Consider the following 18,277-nt stretch of genomic DNA (forward strand, 5'->3'; position numbering starts at 1 on the left):
AAGTAGCGAAAGAGAGAGTGAAAGTGAAAAAGAAGTGAGAAAGGCTATGTATGTGAGGGAGGTACCCCGGTGTGAAAAGTATAATGAGTATGGAAGTAGGGATGTGCATAATTTCTTTAGGGAGTATGAAAGGTTTTGTCAGGATAAGTATGGGGAAAGTAAGAGAGTGTGGGCACGAGAATTAGGAGAATATTTGACTGGGTTTTTGCTTGATATGTATAGGGTTATTATGAGTGTGGGAGATGTTGAGTATGACAAGGTGAAAGCTAGACTAGTTGAGCAAGCGAGGCGTATGAAAGCGAGTGTTAAGTATAAGAGGAAGAATGAATTTGATGGGGCAAGAATGAAAGCTGGGGAAACCTTGTCACTGTATGCTTGTAGGCTGGAGACGTTGGCAAGGAAGAAGTTTGGGGATGATGGGATAGATGAATGTAAGGAGTTAGTACGGAAGTTGTTAGGGACAGTGCCAGATGGAGTTAGAGAATTTGTGAACTTGAAGCGGAAGGAGAAGAAAAGATGGACGAATGAAAGGTTGACTTGGGGAGAAATTTTGAAATTGTAGAAGATTATGAGCTTGACAGGGTTATAAAAGAGAGCAGAAGTGTAAGTGTAAGGGCTGGGGTAGATGAGAGAGTACCAGAGTTTGGAAGCTTTAGGGATGCAGTGTTGAGGGGCCCAATGAGAATGGCGATAGTGTAATAGATAGGAGTGTAAGAGCAAGTAATGTGGAGGTGCCAGGGAGGATGAATGGTGGGTTTGTAAGGGAACAACGGGTTGGACGGGTTAGGGATAGTAGTGTACAAAGGGGAAGGTCGATGAGTGGAAGTCGAGCGAAGTGTTTTAGATGTGGAAAGGAAGGACATACAAAGAATGAGTGTAGGTGGGCTTTAGGAGCGTGTTTCGGGTGTGGGCAATCGGGACATTTGGTAAGGGAGTGTACGAAAGATAGGGGGGTTAAATGCTACAGGTGCGGACAGGTGGGTTATATTGCTAATGGTTGTGGGGGTACCCGAGTGAATGTAATATGTGGCAACTGTGGTAAGAATGGGCATTATGCGAGAATGTGTTCAGAACCGAGAGCAAAGTGTGACGAATGTGGAATGGAAGGGCATGTATCAAGTGTATGTAGACGAAAGAGGGTGACTGTGACAGCGAATTCGGGAAACTGAGTGTGAAGGGGTTCAAATGGGTGGATCCTCCAGGATGCAAGCGGTGCATGTGATGCATGTACGTGAGGGGTTGTTGCATGAGGATCAGCAATTTGTTTTGATAGAGTATGGTAGGAAACGTAAGAAAGGGAAGAACGTAAGTGAACGGAGTGATCGTAAGTTGTGTGATAGGGTGTGAGTGCCAAAGTGGAAATGAGTGATAAAGCGTGTAATACTGGATGATTGGGATGGTATGAATAGAACGTATAGCATATGCGGGTTTGATATAACTGAGTTGACTGAACGTGTAGGGGTTAGTGAACGGTTGGAGGTGAGCGAAAGTGTAAGAGTAAGAGAGCGTAGCAGGAATATACAAGTGATTGAAAGCATGAATAAATCGTTGCAAGAATTGGAAAGGTCAATGAGCGAATGGGATGGGTTAGTTGAAGAATTGGGGGAGGTATTCGGGAACGAGTTAGAGGGTATAGATGAGATTGTGGATGAAATTGAGAGTGGTAATAGTGAAGAAGATAGCGTGAATCTGAGAGAGAATGGAGGAGAAGATGTGAGTTTGAATGTTGCTAGAAGAGAGAATGATTCTGAGAGAATGATTGCGTGCCCGCGAACGCAATCTAGAGGACCTGCTAGTGAGCATCCGTGGGTGTTTGTAAGGCGATTTGAAAGAGGTGTGAAAGGTGTTGGTTGGGAAATGCTAAAAAGGGGGGAGAAATATAGAGGGATGAATAAATTTGTTTTTATTTAGCATTTCCCAACGTTTTGTGAGAGAGAGAGAGAGAGAGAGAGAGAGAGAGAGAGAGAGAGAGAGAGAGAGAGAGAGAGAGAGAGAGAGAGAGAGAGAGAGAGAGAGAGAGAGAGTGTAATTGTCGTTAGTGAGTGCTTCGGTTGTTGGAAGAGGGATGAGGTCGTTAGGTTGTTTACGGTGCTGTCTGTCTGTGCAAATGTCGAGGGAGTTTTTTTTTCGGTTTTGAGAGAGTCTTGAGTCAGAGCTAGTGCTGGTCTGTCGTTTGGTTTAGACAGTTTTTTGTGTGCTTTTTGAGAGTTGTTGGTTTTCCTTGTTAGTGTGCTGTTCTTGTTGCTGTATGTTCGTGAGTCGTGTGTTTTTCTGTTTTGGTTGGGTTTGTGTTTTTTTGTGTGCTGTGTTGGTGACCGTGGACGCCTTACTCCATCTTCCAGCAACCAAGGACCAGGGTGAGTGTTGTGTACTGTTTTTTGTGTTTTAAAATCCCGCCACAAAATCATTAGTCTGTTTTTCTGTACACAATAATGATTGTTTTGGATTATTTTTATTTCATATCCCTTCATCTATCATAGGTATTAATGCTTTGTAAAAAAAAAAGGCTATAAAAAACAGGCAAACTGATAACAAATACCCATCAGTAATTTACTGGTACAGTAAAGATAATGTAGGTAACTTCCAAACCCTTCATTACAATAAGGAAATTGGTGTTCATTTTACTAATTTACATTTTTTTTTTTTGCATTAGCTAAAACTTTATGGTAACTATTCAGCATTCTTTCTGTCCTACAGACAGTTAAAAATTCTGGAAAAGCTCTGATGGAGCCTTGGCTGAGAAAAGCCTTTACTGATTTTATGAAGCCAAACTGAAACTGACCAAAGTTCCAAAGATGTTGCAGCATTATCTGGCCACAATCAGGTATACCAATTTTTTCTTGGATTAAGGAAGAAGAATCTCATGGTGGCAAGATTGTGTTGAGATATTATGTGGTAACAGGTATATGTGTACAGCATTTTTAAAATAAGGTTTTTAAGCATGAAGTCCCTTTTTTTTTATTCATAATGAGGGCACAGAGGGTTCAACAATGAACTCTTTAATCAGTAGGTGAAGGCTTATTCGTTACTAACTAAAATAATTTAGAATGTTTTCACAGGCCTCCTCATATCCTACATAGGAAGGAGGTCAAGGTGAAGAAAAGATAATGGGGAAGGCATGGAAGAGACTAAGATTCCAATCACTCAAAGCCATAGCTAGAAAATTTCTTGGAAATTCTGGGAAGCTGATGACTGAGGCATGGAGGTTCTTTGAGAGGGTTATAAGTCAACCAGGATTCTTCTGACTACATGATCAAAAGTCAAGGAAATCACAAAAATTATGTTTTTAATTATGTTTTAATGCTGTAATACTTTTTCTGGAAACCCATTAATTATAACTAGCTTTATTTTGTGTGAAGGGCTCCCAGTCACATCGAAACTGATAGACCTTGAATTAAGACAGCCTACATAGAGTATGCCATAACCAATGTCCCTATTAACCTTTGAGAAGTGAGCGAGGCAGCAAGGAGAACACAAAAGACTATCATAACTTAGGAAGGAAGACAATGTCAAAGATGCCTTATAGGTGAAGAGAAGACCATGATGTAAGAAGTCCAATACCTCCTTATGTCTGGCATGAAAGTAATAGTTATATCAACCACAGTCATTTTGTCATTATTTATCTATAAACTAATACCTGTTTTCCAATTTTATTATTAAATAACTCAAAATACCTCCAACTGAATATTATCCAGTGCTCACCTAACTTGGAATATAGTATGAAAGGTTTTTAAATCTTTCTCTCTTTTCCCCTCTCAAAATATATATACAGGCAGTCCCCGGTTTACGACGGTTCCGGCTTACGACGATCCGAGGTTACGACGCTTTTCAAATATATTCATCAGAAATTATTTCCTGGCTTACGACGCATGTTCGGGGTTACGACGCGTCACGACGCGATCCGACGGAAGAAATATGGCCCCAAAATGGCAGAATAATCATAATTTGAAGGTTTTTTTGATGTAAAACTCAATAATAATGCAGTTTACATCGTTTTCAATGCACCCAGAGCATTAAAAGTAAGGTTTTCTTATGATTTTTGACGATTTTCGACGATGTTCCGGCTTACGACGATTTTCGGGTTACGACGCGGCGCAAGAACGGAACCCCCGCCGTAAACCGGGGACCGCCTGTATATATTTTTTTAAATTTGGCATTTCTCTGTCAAAATCTTTCTTTTTTATTTGTTATAAAGAATATCTCCAGAGAGAGAGGAAGCTGAGCAAATGCATATACTATATACAAACTCAAGAAATATGTATGCCACACTACATTCCCCTATTAATAACACACTAATGCATTAAATATATGTCAATAACGCTGTATCAGAGATGGGAGGGGTGGGGCACAGTAAATGTGTAGTGAACTTACTGTGATGGGTACATGTATGTACACATACATGTTATCATAGGCTAGGCTTACACGTTTTTACATAGCACAACAAAATCATGGTCATAAATTTATTGAATTAAATTTACTGACAATCTGATTCTAATACACACACTTAGATTTTCTTACATTTTTTTTTTATTTTGTTTCCGAATTCAAAGTCATAAATTCATTGTCACCATCGGAAGCAGAGATGGAGGGGAGTATTATAAAAATTTTTTCTGCTGTACCTAGGCTGCTTTCATTTTTTTCTACACTAGAATTATTATTAAAAAGACTTTTACAACTGTCCTAGCTGAATGCTTTGGCCAAGTTTTTTCTGTCATATGGTAAGTAAATATTTCGTAACATTAAATGCTTACAAGTAAATACCAAAATTTTTTTTATTCCATTCTAAAATTTGGGAATCTTATATGCCATCAAATATGGTAAGTCAAGATATTTTTATTCAAAAGTATGATGAAAAAGTAGGTCTCCTTCTGGCTCAGATGGGCAATATCCAGACACAAGATGGAATTCTGGAGGACAGCTGGTTAGGTACTGTTTCTTTGCTTTTCAAGAGAATTGTACATATTGATGCATTTTTATGGGTTGCTGCTGGAGATGCCACAAGGCTTCATGTTTTCATCTAATAGATATTACCCATAAGTTTTTGCAGCTGTCTTACCTAGATCTAGCAGTTACAGCTGGGCTAGGACTCCATGCTCCAGTAGTTTCTGAAGTCAGCAGTCATCCTTGTTACATCATTAATCATTCCTTGGACATCCTATGAATGTGGTTAGTGTACTTCCATTTCTCAAGTTTTCTTCATAAAATGTCAAGCCTTACTATTGCTTACAAGGTCACATATGTGTACAGGTCCCCTCTCTTTATGCGAATTCACTATTATGCGAATTACATTTTTATACCTTCACTCTTTTTACATTAGGGAAAATTTGCAATTATGCAAGTACGAGATGCCCATCACAATACTCATTTCATCTCTGCATGAACAGGTGAGTGACACACATGGCGCCAAATACAGTATTATTTGCGGAGTTCGGATGCTCAATCTGTCGCTAACACAATCCCGATCGTGTTTGCTAGTTCTCGCTATTTCATATTCATACTGCTAGTTATTTTTCTGCATAATGGGACCCAAATGACTAGCATCATCTTCTTCAAATGAAAATGTTGCAAAGTGTCAAAGAAAAGTTCTGACCCTTGAAACAAAACTGGAAATATTACAGAGGGGAGACGCAGGTGATGGAAATAGCGCTCCTGGACATGTGTCTGGAGTTGGTGAATCCATGATTAGGAATATTAAGGCTAATGCAGAAAAGATTCGTGCTTCAGTGATACAGTCTACACTGTTATCAGCAAAAATAACAAGAGTCAGAAATCCACTGGTCGAAAAAATGGAAAAAATGCTCTCTTTCTCTACACTGAACGTGAGACGAAAGTAAACCATTCAAAGCTTAGTAATAGTGTTTTACGAGGAAAGGCATTACATTTTTATCAGCGTGTGGTTGAAAATGAAAAGATAAAAGATCCAGAGCCTTTTGTTGCAAGTCAGGGATGGTTAGATAAATTTATTTGTCGACAGAATTTGCATAATATCATTTCGTGTGGTGAACATGGAAGTGCTGACCATGACGCTGCTGCCAAATTTCCAGAAGAACTTAAAGCTATCGTGCATGAAATGGGATATAGTCCAAAGCAAGTTTTTAATGCCGACGAGACAGGACTATTTTGGAAAAGAATGACTAATAGAACATATAAAAGCAAAGAAAAAAAAAAGTTCCCCTTGGTTTCAAGCCCTTTAAAGGTAGGATAACATTGATGTTACATGGCAACGCGGCAGGCGATTTCAAGTTAAAGCCCGCTGCTGTTTATCACGCACAAAACCCTCGTGCATTAAAAGGCATAAGTAAACAGACAATGCCTGTTCACTGGTATGCAAATAAAAAAGGGTGGATGACTGTGGGGACAGCTGTAGAGGAAAGTGGAAATGATGATGATGGTGATATGAAAATTAAAGATCTGAGTGTGAAAAAACTGTCTGAATTGTTCTCCAATACTAAAGCATTAATTCAGAAATTCGAAAATTTCGATCCTAACCACGAGAGAAGTTTCAAGTTAAAACGGCAGATACAAGAAGTGCTCGCTCCATACAAAGAACTTTATATAATCATAAGAGAAATGTAATGAAGCAATCAACCATGCTAAATTTCTTTAGACCATTGTCTACCACCCCAGAACCCGCAACATCAGCACCGTCTAGTAGCAACAGTACACCTGAAACCTGTACATTCGTCATCATCATTACGATCAACATTCGACGTCACTCTTCCATTCATTGAGTCGGACCCAGATGATCCATCCCCCACCCCCCAGATGTAAACAATGTTCTCATTCATCAGTCAACATTATTTTTGGTAAATTAAATGTTTCGTTTCTTGAACTGCTCATTTGTTGTTTTTGTAAAGAAAAAAGAAAAGAGGAAACATTTTTATGCATTCGTTGTTCAAAGAAAAAATATTTCAGCGTCACTGTCGTTCTTTTGTTTATGTAAGAGGCTAGCCTAGCCATCATTCTATGCACCTTTTTGCCAGAAATCATGCATTTTATGTTACTTTTGTATGATAAAAGCATTCTGTAATACTTGTTTCCATTTTAACCATGAAAAATATTATTCATTATGATATATTCATGACCTGGGAACCTACCCTATTTTTCCCACTGGTTTACATATTCTCTTTATGCAATTTCAATATATGCGAGGTTTTTTGTCCCCTAACCCTCGCATAAAGAGAGGGAGACCTGCACCACAAACTCTCTCAGTACTTGGAGTAATACTAATTCAATGACACTTCATTCCTGTTACTAATTTGTGGTTTCTTCAGATTGTTATTTTTCTTCCATATGGCCACAAGAGATTAGCTCTCCTCATGTAAGCTGATATTCAGGGTATGTAAAGAAATAGATTTGTCAAGATACAACTGAAATTTCACACAAATAATAAAATACTGCTTTGAAAACCAATTCCATACTCTTGAATGCTCTCGTCCCAACACCACTGTTCAGTTGAAAACTATCCAGACAACAAAACTAACATTTGCCATAAAGGGCTTGGGAAAACATGCACATGTGCCAACATACAGGAAGTACTGTACAGTGTACCAGGTTTTCTTCCTTCTTTTCCTTCCAGAATTGGACGTTTGGGGCTCTATACAGAAGCATGAATAGACCAAGTAAAAATAATGGGTTTGCAAATTTTGTTTATAATTGTTTAAAAAAATCAATACTTCTGTTATGATTTCTTCAGCAGCACACAATGAAATTGGAATATTGGAATACACAGCCAATAAAAACTAATACTGTACTGTTTCATGTTAATCCATACTGCTCAATTCATACCACCTGCCCTCCCCTTTTATTTTATTCTTGTTCTGTTACGCACCTAAATCAAAGCTTTGACAAACATTGGTGATTATCTCTTGGGCATCATGGAATGGGTGGGGGATGCTGTAGTTGGATGTTTTGCTGGTCCAAGCTGTTGGCTTTCATCCTCAGGTTCTTAATGGTTTGAGCTGGATCCTTTGGGTTTTATTTATCTTTTTCTAGAGAGGGCAAGTATTTTGGCAATCCTCACACAAATGAATATAAAAATTAACAACCCTTAAGAATACACAGCAATTACCTTACCACAATGCTCAACTTGTATATTAATTTTCATCCTTATGCTGATACAAAATTAGCATGTACACTTTCTAAATACTGTACAGCAGACTTACAACTTGCACAGATTTTCTTATGTGGTTTTGCTTTAAGAGATCTGAGTTACAATATCAATTTCAAAATTATGGTGCTGTTAGCTATGTACATGACTGATTGTCCAATTACTTTTTTTAACTAAAATGATTGCATTCATACTGTTAGAAAATGATGAATTAAGTACTGTACAGATTATGTCATACTGGATAAAGAGAAAGTAATTCTTGCAATGCTTGCCAATAATATAAATATTTAACATTTTTTATATGCATAATAGGAGTTGTTATGCAAGGCACATATTGCTTCACCAAGACTTTGAGACCAGCAATGTAATTTCTGATTTTTGAGCTTGGAGGTCTGTTACACTATCCTTCCACGTTTGGCTTAAAGAATACACCATCCATGCTAGGTGCAAGGCTACTGTATCAAAACACTATTGTAATTATACCACTACAGCACTGCAACAACACTTCATCCTTTCTCCTTTGAATGTAAACCTATGACTAGTGGAATCACTTATGATACCACTGTATATATTTTTGAAATATGTAACCAACTTTTGAGATTAATAGTAAACTAGTCTCAAATAAATGATACACACATTCTTAATACTGTCGTAGTCACAGAAACTACAAAATGACCAAACATTTTCACAGACAATATTTCTTACAATTTTTAATGAGAATTATGAAACGACTACTATACAGAACATTCAAATGAAAATATGATCAATGTAAAAGTATGTATATTCTAGGTAAACAAGCACAATACTATTCTTTCAACTATTTTCCTTTTTCAATCTATAAAATAAATGCAAAACTGTATTCACAATATTAGTAACGTTACAATAATTAGAACATACATGACTATTTTGTTATTCAACAAAAATGAAACTGGTGAAAAACTTGGACAAACTTTAGAATATTAGTTTAAAAAACATTCCTTGCATTTACTGCTGTTATGTTTAGTCAGGTTAACTGCAGTAATAGTGGAACAATAAAGTACAAAGACACAAAGATGTCCCACAGAGACAATCACTTAAGTGTCCCACAGAGACAATCACATAACACTGCAGTCAAAATACCACTGGTGACTGCTCACTTACAGAAGTTTTGGTAACAGCATGATGGACTGGACCTTATGAATTTCAGTTTACCTTTCCAATATACTTAGGTCAAACCAAGATTAACTTAACTGCTGATACAGTTTAACAATATAAAGGGGTTGAGGGTTCCTAGCTGATAAAATTAATGATAAACTTACCTTAATATGACCCCTAACACAACCTAGCAGATCTAAAAGAGGATACCAGCCACAAAGTGATACATGGCCACTCCATATTGAGGTAGCATCCACACAAACAAAGCCTAGCAAGGGATCATCTGGAGAGGAATGGTGCTCCCAGGGGGTATGATGAACCTTCAGGATCAAATTCCCCTCTGTCTGAAAATCAGATGATAATCATTAAAATCTATTCCATTCTCACTTAATCCAAATAGACTTAAACTGATGACTGAGATGTAACCTAATTTAACTAAAATTTTGACCAGTAATTACAAAGGAGGAACTATAAGAAAGGTAGTCCCAAAAACACAGTAAAGTAACCAACTGACAATAATCACATATTTTAGTATGAAGAATTCCCTTGCTGACCCATTCTTCCCCTTTCCATTCACCATTTTGTATAGTGGGGTGAATGACCACACACACATTAATAAAGAGTAAGTTTGCAAAAAAAGCAGCACCCCAGTAGCTTTACTTATAATGAGGACTGGTTTGAATTGTCATTTCTCTTATTTCAACTTTCTATATGTTTCCTGGTTTCAAAATAACTGGGCACGGTTAATGTAATGTAAAATCTGCAAGTGAATGAATGACCTTGAAACTAATCTTAACTAAACATTTTACTTCTTCAAATACTAATATGTACTGTATGCAAAACCTCATGACAATGGGCAATGGAGTCTGCAATGGATGTATCTGAAGGCAATACATGAAAATGATGATCATAACATAAATGGGAAGGATTTGAACTCCGTGTAAATTTTCTAATAAAATTGTTGAATACCTTCTTACTGCATAATAAAGGGATTTTGACAAAGGAAAAATATATTTCTGGGGGAGGACCTGTGTCACCCAGTGAAATAGTCCATTAGCACTGATTTCTAGGTATAAGTATTGCTAAATATACCACAGAAAAAGCTAACCATAATGCCAGGGTTACGACCCCTGGATCGAACGCCATTAGATGGTGTCGGTATACACAAGGGGTGAGTGGTTGCCACGACCACAGGTCTCCGTCCTTATAGACTTCTCCAATCTTAAAACCCCGAAAAGTGAGGGGCCGTTCTAAACCTCACCCTCCGCACCCAGCCAACCACCACCCCGGCCGCTATCTTATAAACATCCCAAGTTAGCATCCTCCAAGCTTGGTATGCCACTCGGGAGGGAAAAAGGAAGTACAGGGATGGGTCACTGGGTGACATAGGTCCTCCCCCAGAAATAGATTTTTCCTTTGTCAAAATCCCTTTTCTGGGCTCGACCTGCGTCAGCCAGTGAAATCGTGACAGAGAATCAGCAATACAAAAGCTTGGTGGAGCCCTCTAAGAATTACCTTAATGGAGCTAAATAAAACTATGAGAAAGTTACTGTTTTAATAACCCAAAACATTTATAATAAAAACATAATTAACATTATAGGGGACACAGTCTAAATCATAAATAACTAACACCAAGACACTTAAGACTAACAAAAAGATTACAACAGGATATCCATGGAACGGCCAGGAGTCAGGCTGTGAAGCAGGCCTGACCTAAAGGTTAGAGGGCAAGGCAAGCAAACGAGGCAGGTAGGCGAGAGAGAATAAACAAAAGGATAAACTAAGGTTACATAACTAGTCTAGGGCTGGGGGAACAATACTTCCTGCAGCCACTGTGGAGTATTTAAGAGCCTCTAGAGACTTAAGATAGTGGCGTTTGAACACTGTTGGTGATTTCCAGCCCGTATACTTTTTAAGGTCATCAAAATTCATATTATGAAAATAATTAGCTGAAGTGGCCATCGCCCAAATATCATGTACCCTAGGTACTGAATCTGGGTTTGCTTGCTTTATGAAATACAGTATTTGTTGCCTGATGGCCTTTAAGGAAATGGTTCCTCCATTTTCCCTAACAAAAAGAGGGCCAGACATTCTATTAGAAGTTCTATTTAAATAAGCTTTTAAAGTGTTAACTGGACATAAGGACAGATCCTGTGGAAGGGGAATAACCTTCCAAGGAGACCATCTATTTTGTGGATCCTCATTCTTTGCTAGAAACTTGAGATCCGGAGGCAACAGAACTTCTCCTGACGGGAGGAAATCAACATGGTTCGGTTCTCTAGAGAGCAGACAGTCCAGAAATTCTAGCCCCTGAGGCTAGACTTACTAGAAATAACGTTTTCCTTAACAGACTCGAGTATGAACATAATTCATTATCAGTGTCTGATGCTAATTTAAGTACGTCATTTAAGAACCAGGAAACCGTGTGAGGACGGGTTGCTGGTCTAAGACGAGCGCATGCTTTAGGAATTGACGAAAAATATGAGTCTGTAAGGTTAATATTGAAGCCATGTAAAAATATTTTTCTTAAAGCCGATTTTGCTGTAGTAATAGTACTAGAGGACAGTCCTTTCTCAAATAATGATCTGAAGAAAGAGATTGCTAGGTTCGTGGTCATTTCCTGAGCTTCAGATTCCTCAGAAATAATGCTAACTTTTTAACTGCTGAGTCATATTGTCTGAGAGTAGATTCCTCTTGTCTGATTCTATGAACAGTGTATTAATAGGATCAATGTTAGCGTCTTTCTGAGCTGCAAACTTCATGAAGTCCATAAAGCTAGGGCATTCAGAATTCTTAAGGAAGCTGACACAGTCCGAGTTTGTACTACTTGTGTCAATCTTGGACTGGGAATTTGTTTGCGCCGGAGTTTTAACTCCAGCAGAAGAGGAAACCAATTGCTCTTCAGCCAGTTGGGTGCTACAAGTGCTACTTGACCTTTGAATGATCTGAGTTTGTGTAAAACTTTCATTAATAGGTTTATTGGTGGAAACAGATAGATCCTTTGCCACCTGTTCCAGTCTATTGACATCGCATCCGTGGAGTGAGCTAGAGGGTCTAGATTGGGAGCAACGTAACACGGAAGCTTGTGGTTGCTCTCTGTGGCAAACAGGTCCACCTGGAGACCCGGTACCTGAAGACAAATCCACTCGAATGATGCTTTGTCCAATGACCATTCCGACTCCAGTGGAGTTGTCCTGGATAGTGAATCTGCAATGACATTCCGAACACCTGCCAGATGGGTAGCTGACAGGTGCCAAAGATGTTTCCTTGCCAGAGAGAAAATTGCAACCATTACCTGATTGATATGGCTTGACTTGGAGCCCCCTCTCTTTATACAATGTACAACTACTGCACTGTCCAGTACCAGTCTGATATGAATCTGTCTGGTTGGACGTAGCTTCTTTAGTGTTAGAAATACTGCCATTGCTTCTAGAATGTTGATATGGAACTGGCGGAATACAGTTGACCACGTTCCTTGAACTTTCTTGTGTTGGGAGTATCCTCCCCACCCGCTCAGGGAAGCATCCGTATGGATCACTAATGATGGAGGGGGAAATTGGAGAGGCACTGACCTTGACAGACTCTTGACTGTTGACCATGGTCAAAGCCTCTTCCTCAATACCGGCAGAATTAGAGACATCTTGTCTCTGTTTCTGCTGTTGGCTCGTCTCCGCCATACTCTGTTTATATCCTTCAGTTTGGCTTTCAGCAGCAAATCTGTCACTGACGCGAACTGAAGAGAACCCAGGACTCTTTCCTGGGTACAACGAGAGGCTCTTTTGTTTTTGAGGAACTGCCTGGTAGCTTTGGCTATTTCCCTCCTTTTGGCTGGCGGAAGTGACAGCTTTTGTGTGTTTAGATCCCATTGGATTCCTAACCACTGAAATTGAGCCTCCGGAACTAGACGGGATTTCTTCCTGTTTATTTGAAAACCTAAGGATTCCAGGAAGCTGATCACTATGAATGTTGCTTTTCGACATTCCTTGGTGTTGGATGCCCAAATTATCCAATCGTCCAGGTATGCGGCTAACATAATCCCTTGGGCCCGTAGCTGTTGGACTACTGTCTCTGCCAGTTTGGTAAAAATCCTGGGCGCTATGTTGAGCCCGAATGGCATGACTCTGAATGAGTATGCTTGTTTCCCTAGTCTGAACCCTAGGTAAGGAGAGAAGTTTCTCACAATCGGGACGTGATAATATGCGTCTGAAAGATCTATAGAGGTGGTGACGGCCCCACGGGGAAATAGGGTCCGCACCTGCGAGATTGTAAGCATGCGAAACTTGACGCATTGAATGTATAAGTTGAGACGAGACAAGTCTAGAATTACTCTTTGCTGGATTGAGTCTTTCTTCGGGACACTGAACAGACGGCCTTGAAATTTCAGGTGTCTCACTTTCTTTATTGCCTTCTTTTGAAGAAGGTCTTTTACAAAGTCCAGTAAGCCTTTGGATGGAGGTTGATGGAATCTGACTGGCAGAGGAGGCCCTGTGCTCCAGCTCCATCCCAGACCTTTTGAAACTATGCTGTGGGCCCACGGACTGAAGGTCCAATGGTCCCGGAAGAGATATAACCTCCCGCCTACCTGAGGAGACTCATTGAATGGAAGAGGACTTACTTCCTCTGCCTCCTCGGCCTCCTCTTCCACGGGAGAGAGGTCTAGTTGCAGTCCTACCTCTGTAAGCGGCTCTGGCTCTGCTCCCCCTCGCATGCCTGTTGTAGCCTCGAAACGCCCCTTGGCTTTCAAACGAAGCGTTGAAGGCTGGGGACGCTACGAAGGCTGGCGGAGCAGGAGTTTGCTGAGCCGGCTGCATCAGTACGAACTGCTGCTGAGGCTGAGCTTTGGATGTGGAAGGCTGTCCGATCTGAGAGACCGGTACAGCTTGAAGCACAGTTTGAGCCTGGGGTTTCCTATATCTCCTGAACCTCTTCCTTTCCCTGGATTGAGTCCGGAGGGCTCGGTGAATTTCCTTTTAAAAGGGAGACCCCAGCGGGAGCAAAGACTTTGATTTGCTCTGGTTGCCTCCGCCAGAACATTATTGACCTCATCCTCAGGGAATATGTTAGGTCCCCAGATAGAACTCTTCATGAGTCTATTGGGCTCGTGTCTGATAGTGGCGTCTGCGAAGATATGCTTCCGGCAGTTTTGTCTCGCCACTACAAAGTCATAAAGGTCCGATTGAAATGACGCTAACAGTGATTTCGTCAGGACCTGGAACAGAGGTTCGTCAGCGTAAGTTAACGCTGTTACCTCTGTAATGGTGATGGAATGCAGGGAGTGACTCAACCTGCACTTAGCCTCAAACTCCGCCTGCAGAAGGGCCTCCGGAATCTTGGGAAGCTGTTCACTGAACAAGGTGGAGGCACACTCGGGGTCGAGTTTACCCACCGTGAACGTAGCCGGAGCTCCCGACCAAAATTCCGAATCCCCGGGGAAAAGAAGGGAGGTGGGATCTGTCTGCCGGAGTTGAGGCAGCGGTTTGCCCTCTATTCCCGCCTGACTAGTCAACACTGCGACTTTAGTTGTGCAGGGGGTAGGGATGGAGTCACCCACCGCGAACATCGTAAAACTCCCTTTAAAGGGAGTAAGCTTTGTATTCTCACACTCCCAGTCAGTGAGAGCGCGCATCAGGGCGGATTGGGCTTGGTCCCTGGGAAAGATAACAGTTTCCTTCGGGACCTTGTCTGATCTAATCCAGGCTTCCTCTGTTAGCCTGGCATAGCCTGGGTAGGGAGGCACCAGGTCGGGTGGAAAGAACTCCAGTTCTTCCAGACGACAAGTGCCCAAGCCCTCGATGGTCAGGGTATCATTATGCAGGGGGGCGTGAAGAGCCAGCCGCCACGGGGTTCACCTTATCAACGGGGGGCAGTCTGGAGGCATCCGGAACAACATGAGACTGCTGTACTGCTCCGGATTGGATAAATCCGGAGAGCAAGCTTTCCTGGGCCTGCATCCTTTGTGCCAATGACAGCACTGACTGACCAGAGGTCTCCAAGCTTGAAGCAAGCTGGGAAGAAAGGTCTTGAATCCTAGCTTCAACCCTAGAGTCTAACTTCTGCATCAGAAGTTCGGCAAAGGCCTCAGGGTCAAAGTTAGGCTGTGGAGGATTAGCCTTGGACACCCTGGATCTCGACCCTTTGGACGGGGGAGTAGCCTTACTAGTGGACGCCACTGGTTTAAGAGCCAGTGACGACCTTAAGGGAGCTGGCGGATTAGACCTTTGAGGTCTAGAGGACTTTGGTAAGTCCTTCTTTTTCAAGGATTTCACCTTGGGGACAACAGACCTAGATCTGTCCTCAAGGATAGCTGGTTTGGGAAACCCTTGAAAGGAAGAAGAAGAAGAAGAAGGAGAACCAAAGAGGGGACTATCAAAACACTCTCCCCCTGCCTCACTTACCACCTTACCTTCTACCTGGTGGTCCAAGTCCACGCTCATCGGCTCGAGGTGGATGTTGATGGCCGCCACCTCTTCCGCCACCTCTCCGCACAGGTTGTCATCTTGGGAGGGCTGCGTCTCTTCCCGGATCCTCTCAATGATAGGGGCGGCCAATTCCGCCGGCACTGCAGCAGAGATCCGGGCTCCGGGGTAGAGGAGATTGCAGATCTCCTCTGACAGGACGTAAGGTTTGCCAGACGCAACGTTCCTCCCAAATCCCCCGACCCAGATCTTCAGGGTCAACAGCGAAGAGTCACGGATGATTCGGTCAGACTGTAAGAAAGGGCAGGATTTACTGAGAATATTCTCCAATTACCCGTATATGTCTATATAAGTCATTAAAGTCAAAAAAGAGACTAAAGGTTAGCGGTCTCTTAAAACTTACAGACTCATCCACCACTAGCTTGTACAGACCGTAGCAGACTTCACAGCTATCAGGGTGCCAAACGACCAGGTCCCCAATGTGGACTGAGCAGCTGGAGTGCGACCGGCACACCTCGTGTCCACAGGGTTGTTGGAGAACCGCTGTGCACCCTGGCTCCTGACAGCGTACCATCTGTAAGTGGAATGGCGGTACATGAGTAACGTCAAGGCAAGGCCTGCCGGAGTAGGTCCAGCGGTAATAGGCTACCTTAACATAGATTATGGGTGATGAAACATGCGTGTCATCAGGCAAAACCCGCCGGAATTGAATCCGGTAGTACAAGACTAATACACAGATTTATGGGTGATGAAACATGCGTGTCATCAGGTAAAACCCGCTGGAATTGAATCTGGTAGTACAGAATAATAAACATAGGTTATGCTACAGAATGGCCAACTACTAATTATGTAAACATAAGTACTCTAAGATAGTCTGGCGCTATGGTACTCCGCCGTGATTTGCCACGGAAATCTCGTTATGTCACATATTATGCAAAAGGCGTAAAGTGGCGGAAAGGAGTGTTCGCATATGGCCCAACTCTCAAACGCCCAGGGCGGGAACCACATAGTGGAAAGCGCCAACTAACCGAAAACCATACCCACCGGAGTGGTAACATGGACGATAACAACAAGATCCGACTAACCTGGCGGAGACTGAACATAGCGGAACTCATGATGCATCCCTGGGACAGTGTTCGACGCTCCAGCTATAACTGTGGAAAGCGAGCAAACGAAACACCGCCCGATAAGGGAAAGGTAGCAGAGTGGCAGAAACCTGGCGAACGGCGACCAGACGGGTGGGTAGCATCCTCTGGAAGCCGAATGAAAACTCCCCACGGGGTGCCGAACGCAAGCGATCGGTTTCCCTCTGCTAGGAAAATGCCTAGGTCACTCGCCAAAAGCTAACTGATCAGGTAAAGAAGGACTAGGCTACATACACGAAATAACCTGTGCAACCTTCGATCCCAGCCTACCCTCCAAAACCAAAACTTTTTGGCTTGGTCAGGAAGGCCAGAATGAGCGCTACAGGTGGGGGGGGGGAGAGGAACCTCGCATAACCTAGCCACACCCTCCAAAACCAACAGCCTGGTCAGGTGGAAGACTATGAATTGAGGAGACCCTTCACTATTCTAACCTCACCCTCCAAAACCTCACGGCCTGGTCAGGTGGGCTAAGGGTGAAGAGCAACTCCTCACTAGCCTAACCTCACCTTCCAAAACCTAACGGCCTGGTCAGGTGGGCCAAGAGAGAACGAGGAACTCCCTCACAAACCTAACATCTTCCTCCAAAACCTCAAAACGGCCTGGTCAGGTGAGCTAGGTAGCATGAGCATCGTGAAAAGCGCCTATCCTGTCCAGCCTAACTCTCCGAAACCGATTACGGTACGGTCGAGTAGGCTAGGCTAGGATATACCTAATCGAATAAACTACCTGACGTCAAGAGTACTAACATAAAAAGTGGACCATTCGATGTGAGAAGTTTAAAATCATATATACTTAAAAATATATACAGTGATCCCTTGTCTATCGCGGATAATGGGGACCAGAACCCCCATAATAAGTGAAATTCATGAAGTAGCATTGGCCCCTCCCTAGGGAGGCATATACTGTATATACATGGTATATATTTAAAGGTTTTATAGCCTTTCCCACACTGTTATAAACACTTCCTATGCACTTAAACACTGTATTACTATTTTGATCTCCTATCACAGTAATATGCATAAAAAAAGATCGTCCCATATTTGTAATGTTTACGTTCTGAGAATCAGCTGACTGAAGCTGCTCACTACTAACGAAAGAATTAGGAAAATAATTTTTAGTTGCTAAAAGAAACAAATTTATCAATGAAATTATTTTTAATTCTGTACATAAAAGTTTATGATACAGTAATTCATATTTCATTGAGAGAGAGAGAGAGAGAGAGAGAGAGAGAGAGAGAGAGAGAGAGAGAGAGAGAGAGAGAGAGAGAGAGAAATGGTGTGTACTGTACAGCACAGTAGCTTGGGACGAGACTAAGTCTTGACTAAGTCTTGACAAGCTGGTGATGAGAGAGTATACAGTATCCTTGCGTTGCTTACGTATGAAATTCGAATTTTAATTATTTTTACAGTGATTTAAGATGAAACATCAACAGTGATAAGATATTCTCTTATGTACCACTCACGTGCCTTGTC

At 41.7% G+C, this 18,277-nt stretch overlaps 1 protein-coding gene across 2 annotated transcripts in view; it reads right to left on the bottom strand.

Moving 5' to 3' along the window:
- LOC136844459 (uncharacterized) overlaps nucleotides 1-18,277 on the bottom strand; it is a 264,237-nt gene that overhangs the window by 29,209 nt on the left and 216,751 nt on the right. For both annotated transcript variants that reach the window (XM_067113714.1, XM_067113713.1), the window contains one exon: nucleotides 9,409-9,588. In XM_067113714.1, the coding sequence (XP_066969815.1) occupies nucleotides 9,409-9,588 (180 nt within the window). The remainder of the gene's footprint in view (nucleotides 1-9,408; nucleotides 9,589-18,277) is intronic.

Source organism: Macrobrachium rosenbergii, chromosome 12 (genome assembly GCF_040412425.1).
Source record: "Macrobrachium rosenbergii isolate ZJJX-2024 chromosome 12, ASM4041242v1, whole genome shotgun sequence".
Lineage (NCBI taxonomy): Eukaryota > Metazoa > Arthropoda > Malacostraca > Decapoda > Palaemonidae > Macrobrachium > Macrobrachium rosenbergii.